At 34.6% G+C, this 9,250-nt stretch overlaps 1 protein-coding gene across 1 annotated transcript; it reads left to right on the plus strand.

The window, feature by feature from the left end:
- Positions 1 to 3,725: 3,725 nt before the first annotated feature.
- On the plus strand, positions 3,726 to 4,250 carry LOC134368058 (SUMO-conjugating enzyme UBC9-B-like). Its single transcript, XM_063084662.1, has one exon. It carries the CDS (start codon positions 3,801 to 3,803, stop codon positions 4,248 to 4,250), a length of 450 nt encoding a protein of 149 aa, XP_062940732.1. The 5' UTR covers positions 3,726 to 3,800.
- Positions 4,251 to 9,250: the final 5,000 nt, after the last annotated feature.

A 9,250-nucleotide genomic window follows, 5' to 3' on the forward strand; every position in this document is an offset into this window, starting at 1 on the left:
CAAAGACCTTAAAAAGAATGTAGGAGAACTCACGGAACTGAAAGATTCACTCAACAAAATAAAAAAAAACAAAACAACTGATAGCTTAAGCTGCAGTCTAGAACAAGCAGAAGAAAGAACTTCTGATCTTGAAGACAGTCTTATCAAAATAATCCAGGCAGACAAAAAAAAAAAGGAAAAAAGAATTTTTAAAAAATGAAGAATATCTAAGAGAGCTAGCAGACAAACTTACACGCACAAACATTCACATCATGGGTGTCCCAGAAAGGGAGGAGGAAGGAAAGGAGATGGAAAAACCTATTCAATGAAATAACAGAAAACTTCCCAGGTATAGGGAGAGACATGAACCTTCAAATCCAGGAAGCTCAAAGATCCCCAAATGGATTCAACCCAAAAGATCCTCTCCTAAACAGCATACCGAGACATATCACACAAAATTAATAAAAAGAAACCAGGAGTGGCTATATTAATATCAGAAAAAGTAGATGTTTTAGTCCATTTTGTGTTGCTATAACAGAAACACCTGAGACTGGGTAATTTATAAAGGAAAAAGGTTTATTTGGCTTACAATACTGGGACAGCTGCATCTGACATGGGCCTTGGGCTGCTTCTACTCATGGTGGAAAGTGGCAGGCAGCTGGCAAGTACAAGCAGATCACATGGCAAGAGGAAGCAAGAGAGAGAGAGAAGGTGCCAGGGTCTTTTTAAGCAAATGAGCTCTCACGGGAACTAATAGAGCCAGAACTCACTCATTAATCCCCCCTCCCCCAGGGAGAGCATTAATCGATTCATGAGGGATCCGCCCCCATGACTCAATCAGTTTCCAACACTGCCACATTGGGGATCAAATTTCCACATGAGTTTTGGAGGGGACAACACATCCGAACTCCATCAGTAGATTTCAGAGCAAAGAAAATTACATATATAAAGAGAATGTTATATATTTATAAAAATTTCAACTCACAAAGAATACACAATAATCCTAAATGAGTAGGAAGCTAACAACATAGCCTCAAAATATGTAAAGTAAAACTGATATTATAAAAGGCTGAAAGGGGAAACAGAAAAATCCACAATTATAGGTGGAGATTTGAACACTCCTCTATCATTAATTAATAACACTAGTAGGCAGAAAATCATGAAAAATATAGAACTGAACATCACCATCAACTAAATAAATCTAACTGATATTAATAAAAGACTCCACTCACACATTATTTTCAAGTGCACACAGAAAATTCACCAAGCTATACTATATAATAGGTCATTAAAAAAAGCTTAAATTTAAAATAACTGGAATTATACAAAGTATATTCTCTGACCATAATGGAATCAAAATAAGAATTAATAACAGAAAGATCCAATAATACATGAGTTTCAAGAAAAATTAGAAAATATTTTAAACTCAAAAAATGCAACATTTTAAAATTTGTGGAATGCAGTTAAAGCAGTATTCAGAAGGATACTTATGGCATTAAATACTTTTATGGAAAAAAGAAAGGTCTCAAATAAACCAAGTTTCCATCTTACAAAACTTGAAAAGGAAATACAAAATAAATCCAAAAGAAGCAAAAGGAAGGAAATAATGAAGATAAGAACAGAAACCAAAGAAATTAAAAACAGGAAAGCTATAGAGAAAATCAATGAAACCACAAGTGGGTTTTCTGAAAAGATCAATAACATTGATAAAATTGTAGCAAGACTGACAAACATAAAGAGAAAAGACACAAATCACCAATATCAGAAATGAAACACAGACTATCACTACAGATCCCATGGATATTAAAAAGAGAACATGGGAATACTATGAGCAACCCTACACACATAAATTCCACAACTTAGACAAAATGGAGAAATTGCTCAAAAACCACAAACCAAAACTTACCCAAAATGAAATCAATAACCTGAATCTATCTATCTAATCTATCTATCTAATCTATCTATCTATCTATCTATCTATCTATCTATCTATCTATCTATCTATCTATCTATCTATCTATCTATCTTAGCCATTAAAAGGAAGATTTTTATCACAGGCATGCAAGAGTAATTTAATATTTGAAAATCACTCAATGTCATCCACCACATGAACATTCTAAAGAAGAAAAACCACATGATTATATAAATTGATTCAAAAAAAGAAGTTGGCCCAATTTACATACATTACTGGTAAAGACTTTCAGCCAGCCAGGAATAGAATGAAACTTTCTCAACCCAATAAAGGTCACTCACAAAACCACATACAGCTAACATCATAGTTAATGGGAAATTGCTGAATGTTTTCCCCCTATGATCTATACTGAAAGTCCTAGGCATTGTAATGCAAAAGAAATAAAAGATATACAGATTGGAAAGTAAGAAACAAAACTGTCTCTATTATCAGACAACATGATCCCCTATGTAAAAACAAAAACAAAAAATCCAAAACCAAGGAATCCCTGGGAAATAAAACCAACAGACCTAATAAATAAGTTTAACAACGTCACAGGAAAGAAGGTAAATGCACAAAAATTCATATTTCTATATATTCGCAGGATAAAATCAGAAACTGTATTTTACAAAATACTTTTTACCATAGCTTCAAAGAAAATGAAACAGTTATATTATTTAACAAAACACGTACAGGATCTGCATGCTGAAAATTACAAAATGCCAGTGAAAGAAATCAAAGAAGACCTAAATAAATGTAGAGACATATCATGTTCATGGACTGGAAGACTCAATATAGTCAACATGTCAATTCTTTGCAAATGTATCTATATTTAATGCAATTTCAGTCAAAATAGCAGCAGTATTTTTTATAGATAAAAAAGCTTACTCTAAAATATATACAGAAAGGCAGAAGAATTAGAATAGCCAAAACAATATTGAAAAAGAAAAAGGTTGGAGGAATCACACTAGCTGATTTTAAGACTTACCATGTAAGGTACAGTAATCAAGATTCTGTGGTATGAGCAAAAGTGCAGTAGACATATTGATCCAAGGAACAAAACAGAGTATATAAAAGTAGACTCACAGAAATATGGCCAATTGATTTTTGACAAGGATGCAAAGGCAATTCAATGGATAACTTGAAGTTAGTTTAAAGATATGTCAATAAAAATTTCCAAAACTGAAAGGCAAAAGGCAAGTAGAAAACAATGGAACACAATAGTGAAGAGTTACGGGACAATTACAAAGGGTGGAACCATATTTGTCAATTATGTTTCAATAATTAATAAATAAATAAAGTTTAGCCAAGTCAAAAAACAACAAACAAGAACAAAAACAAAAAACCCAGATGGCAAAAAAAGGGGAAGACAAAAAATAAACAAAGGTGAAGTGCAACAGATAAGAAACAGTTACAAATATGGTAGATATTAATTCAACTATATCATTAGTCACTTTAAATGTAAATGGTCTAAATAAACCAATTAAAATACACAGACTGACAGAATATATTAAGAAAACAAGAGCCAAGTATATGTTTTCTACAAGAAAGCCACTTTAAATACAAAGACAATATAAAGACACAGATAGATTAAAAGTAAAGGGATGGAGAAAGACATACGATGCTAACACTAATCAAAAGAAAATTGGAATAGCTTATTTATTTCAGACAAAGCAGAATTCAGAGCAAGCAAAATTATCAGAAATAAAAGGATGCAGTGAAAATTGCAAAAGTGCTTAGAGAGAAACCTATAGCATCACATGCATACATTAGAAAAGAAGAAAGATCGGAGACAAAGGAGCGCCGCCGCCGCCTCGGCCTGCACCTCGGTCCACGCCGCCCGCGCCCGGGCCGCCCAGGGACTTTGAATATGTCGGGGATCGCCCTCAGCAGACTCGCCCAGGAGAGGAAAGCTTGGAGAAAAGACCACCCATTTGGTTTTGTGGCTGTCCCGACAAAAAATCCCGATGGCACGATGAACCTCATGAACTGGGAGTGTGCCATTCCAGGAAAGAAAAGGACTCCATGGGAAGGAGGCTTGTTTAAACTGCGGATGCTTTTCAAAGATGATTATCCATCCTCACCACCGAAGTGTAAATTTGAACCACCGCTATTTCACCCAAATGTGTACCCTTCGGGGACGGTGTGCCTGTCCATCCTAGAGGAAGACAAGGACTGGAGGCCAGCCATCACAATTAAACAGATCTTATTAGGAATACAGGAACTTCTAAATGAACCAAATATTCAAGACCCAGCTCAAGCAGAGGCCTACACAATTTACTGTCCTTGGCTTAACAATGATGTGAATCTTGTAACATGAGAACCATGAAACGTGATGTGATCATCCTGTGTTTAATGTAAGAGAAGCAAGAATGTTCCCAGCACAAGGCGCCTCATAACAAGTAAGGGATTGTGGGCGATACATTAACCACTGTATCTACGAATCTTCTAATTAAAACATTTCCACAAACCACAAAAAAAAAAAAAGAAAAGAAAAGAAAAGAAGAAAGATCTAAAGTCAATAATCTAAGCTTCCAGTTTTGGCCAATTGATGTTTGACAAGGATCAAAGACAATTCAATGAAGAAAGAAAGGATTCTTTCACCAAATGGTGCTGGAACAATTGTATATCCATGTGCAAAGAACAACCTCGACTTAAACCTCATACTTTATAGAAAAAATAATCCAAAATGGTTTATAGGCCTAAATGTAAAATTTTAAACCATAAAACTTATAAAAGAACCTTAGGAGAAAATCTTCATAACCTGGGGTTAGGCAAAGTGTTGTTTGGCTTGGCACCAAACTATAATCCATAAAGGAAAAAAAATAATTAGTTAAACTTCATCAAAATTAAAAACTTTTGCTCTGCAAAGACACCACTAAAGGAATGAAAAGGCAAACTATGGGCTGGGAAAAAATATTTGCAAATCACATATCTAACTAAGCTCTGTATCTAGAATATATAACAAACCCTCGAAACTCAGCAGTAGGAAAACAACCTAATCAAAAATGTTCAAATAACTTCACCAAAGAGGATATATGAAAGTCAAATAAGCACACAAAAAGACGGTCAACATCTTTAGAGAAATGCAAATTAACATCACAGTGAAATACTACTATAACACCTGTTAGAATGGCTAAAATTAAAAATATACACACTAAGTGCTGGCAAAGATGCAGAGAAACTGGAACGTACATTGCTGGTGGGAATGCAAAATGGTACAGCTACCCTGAAAAACAGTATGGCAGCTCCTTACAAAGTTAAACATATGCTAATCATATAACCCAGTGATCCCATTCCTGAATATTTCTCCTAGAGAATTAAAAATATACATTCACACAAAACCAGGAATGTTCATAGTAGCATTGTCTGTAATAGCCAAAAAGTGGGAACAACCCAAATATGCTTTAATGGGTGAATGGTTATACAGACTCTTGTACATCCATACCACGGAATATTAGTCAGCAATAAGAAGGAACAAACTATTTGTACACTATTGATTCAGTTAGATGCAGTTATGCTGAGTGAAAGAAATCAGTCTCCAAAAGGTTGCATACTGTATGACCCATTTAAGACAAAACTATAGTGACAGAGAACAGATCAGCACTTACCAGTACAAAAGGATAGCATGAGGCAATTGTTTGGGGAAATGAAACTGATCTGATTCTTCACTAGGTGATGGTTATATAAATCCTGGTGTGTGTTAAAATTCATAGAACTGTACACCAAAAAAGTCAATTTTACTGTGTTAATTTTTAAATTAATAAACATTATTTTTATAGCAGTTTTAGGTTCACAGAATAATTGAGCTGAACACACAGAAAGTTCCCATATACCCCCTGCCCCCTCCCCCTCAAACCCCTACCCACACAACTTCCCCCACTATGGACATCCCGCACCAGAGTGGTACATTTGTTATAACTGATGAACCTACATTGGCACATCATTATCACCTAAAGACCATAGTTTACATTAGGGTTCACTTTTGCTTTTGTATGGGTTTTGACAAGTGTTTAATGACATGTATCCACCACTGTAGTATCATACAGAATAGTTTCACTTCCCTAAAAATTCTTTGTACTCTGCCTATTGATTCCTTCCTCTCCCCTAATCCCTGGCAACCACTGATCATTTTACTTTCTTTGTAGTTTTTCCTTTTCCAGAATGTGATGTACTTGAAATCATGCAGCACGTAGGCTTTTTCGGTTTTCTTCTTTCACTTAGTAATATGCATTCAAGCTACCTTCATGTATTTTCATGGCTTGATTGCCCATTTCTGAATAGTATTCCACTGTCTGGATGTACCCCAGTTTATCTATCCATTTACCTACTGAAGGACATATTGATTGCTTCCAAGTTTTGGCAATTTTAAATGAAGCTGCTATAAACATCCATGTGCAGGTTTTTGTGTGGACACATTTTCAATTCATTTCAGTAAATACTAAGAAGCATGACTGCTAGATTGTATGAAGAGTATGTTTGATTTTGTATGAATGGCCAAATTGTCTTCCAAAGTGGCTATACCACTTTGCATTCCCAGCAGCAACGAATGAGAGTTCCTGTTGCTCCACATCCTCACCAGCATTTTGTGTTGTCAGTGTTTCGGATTTTGGCCATTCTAATAGGTGTTAGTGATAATTCATTGTTGTTTTAATTTGCAATTCCCTAATGACATAGTATGTTAAATATCTTTTCATATGCTTACTTGTCATCTATGTACCTTCTTTGGTGTCTGTTCAGGTGTTTTGCCAATTTTTTAACTAGGTTGTTTATGTTCTTATTGTTGAGTTTTAAGGGCTATTTATATATTTTGGGTAATAGTCCTTTATCAGATGTATCTTTTGAAAATATTTCCTCTCAGTCTGTGGCTTGTTTTCTTATTCTTCTGATGTTGTCTTTTATAGAGCAGAAATTTTTAATTTTAACAAATTCAGGCTTATCAGTTGCTTCTTTCAGGGTCATGCCTTTAGTGTTGTTTTTAAAAAGTCATCACCATACCCAAGGGCATCTGTATTTTCTCTTATGTTATCTTCTAGGAGTTTTATAGTTTTGTGTTTTACATTTAGGTCTATGATCCATTTTGAGTTAGCTTTTGTGAAAGGTGTGAGGTCTCTGTCTAGATTCATTTTGTCCCATTTGTGTGTTTTTGCTTTAGTTGCTTGTGCCTTCACAGCCTTGCTCAGAAAAGCTCTGCCCACTCTCATTTCATGTAGTGTTTCTCCTATGTATTCTTCTAGTAGTTTCATAGTTTTGGGTCTTACGTTTGTGTCTTTAGTCCATTTTGAGTTTATTTTTGTGTGTGGTGAGAGACAAGGGTCTAGTTTCAATCTTCTGCATGTAAAGATCCACTTTTCCTAGCACCATTTATTGAAGAGGCTGTCCTTTTCCAAATATATATTCTTGGCACCTTTGTTGAAAATCATTTGGCTGTAAGTGCAAGGGTTTATATTTCTGGGCTCTGTATTCAGTTCCATTAGCCTATTTGTCTATTTTTATGCCAGTATCATGCTGTTTTGGTTACCACAGCTTTACAGTATATTTTGAAGTCAGGAAGTGTGATGCCCCCAACTTTGTTCTTTTTGCTCACAACTATTTTAGCCGTACAGGGTCTTTTGTGGCTCCATAAAAATTTTAAGATCATTTTTTCTATTTCTGTGAAGAATGTCATTTGTATTTTGATAGGGATTGCATTGAATGTGTATATTGCTTTGGGTAATATGGACATTTTGAGGATGTTAATCCTTCCAATCCATGAACATGGGATATCTCTCCATTGATTTGTGTCCTCTTCAATTTTTTCACCAGTTTTATAGTTTTCATCATAAGAGTCTTTCACCTCCTTGTTTAAATTTACTCCTAGGCATTTCATTTTTTGGTAGCTATTGTGAATGGGATTACTTTCTTGATTCTTCTTCAGCTATTTCATTATTGGCATATAGGAAGGCTACTGATTTTTGTGTATTGATTTTGTATCCTGACACAATACTGAATTCATTTATTAGTTCCAGTAATTTTTTGGTGGAGTCTTTAGGGTTTTCCATGTATATGATCATGTCATCTGCAAATAGGGATAGTCTGACTTCCTTCTTTCTTTTGTAGATATACTTTATTGCTTTCTCTTGCCTTATTGCACTGGTTAGAACTTCCAGTATTATACTGAATAAGAGTGGGGAAAGTGGGCATCCTTGTTTTGTTCCAGATCTTAGAGAAAAAGCCTCCAATTTTGGTCCATTCATTATGATATTAGCTGTGGGTATGTCATATATGGCCTTTATTGTGTTGAGGACCATTCCTCCTATACCTAATTTGCTGAACTTTTTTAAATCACAAAGTGGTGTTGGATTTCATCAAATGCTTTTTCTGCACCTATCAAAATGATCACATGGGGTTTTTTCCTTCATTCTGTTGATGTGATGTATCACGTTTATTGATTTGCGTATGTTGAACCATCCTTGCTCCCAGGGATGAATCCCACTTAGTTGTGGTGAATGATAAGCTATTTAATGTGTTGCTGGATTCTGTTTGCTAATATTTTGTTGAGGATTTTGGCATCTGTGTTCATTACAGATATTGGTCTGTAGTTTACTTTTTTTGTTGTGTCTTTTTCTGGTTTGGGTATGAGGGTAATGCTGGCCTCATAGAACGAGTTTGGAAGTAGTCCCTCCTCTTCAACTTTTTGGAAGAGTTCTAGAAGAATTGGTATCAGTTCTTTTTTAAATGTTTGGCAAAATTCAGCAGTAAAGTTGTCTGGTCCTGGGGTTTTCTCTGTTGGCAGACTTTTTATTACTGCTTCAATCTCATTACTCATTATTGGTCTCTTTAGGTTTACTAGTTCTTCATGATTCAACCTTGTAATGTCTTTTTCATTTATGATTTTATTTATTTGAGTTTCCTCTCTTTTTTTTGTTTGTTAGTCTAACTAAAAGTTTATCTATTTTGTTCATCTTTTCAAAAAGCCAATTCTTTGTTTTATTGATTTTTTGTATAGTTTTTTAAATCTGTAATCCATTTATTTCTTCTCTGATCTTTGTTATTTCTCCCCTTTGACTGATTTTAGGTTTGGTTTGTTCTTGTTTTTCTAGCTCCTTGAGGTGTAATGTTAGGTTGTTTATTTGAAGTCTTTCTTCTTTTTTTTGATGTAGACATTTATTGCTATAAACTTCCCTCTTAGAACTGCTTTTGTTTTTTTCCATAGGTTCTGGTATGTTGTGCTTTCATTTTCATTTGTCTCCCAGAATTTTTAAATTTCATTTTTTATTTCTTCTTTGACCCATTTATCATTTAGGAGCATGTTGTTTAATTTCTATGGATTTGTATGGT

This window comes from Cynocephalus volans, chromosome X (assembly GCF_027409185.1).
Source record: "Cynocephalus volans isolate mCynVol1 chromosome X, mCynVol1.pri, whole genome shotgun sequence".
NCBI lineage: Eukaryota > Metazoa > Chordata > Mammalia > Dermoptera > Cynocephalidae > Cynocephalus > Cynocephalus volans.

Excerpts from the sequence above, each read along its gene's own strand:
- LOC134368058 (XM_063084662.1), top strand. The coding sequence starts at position 3,801 with ATGTCGGGGATCGCCCTCAGCAGACTCGCCCAGGAGAGGAAAGCTTGG.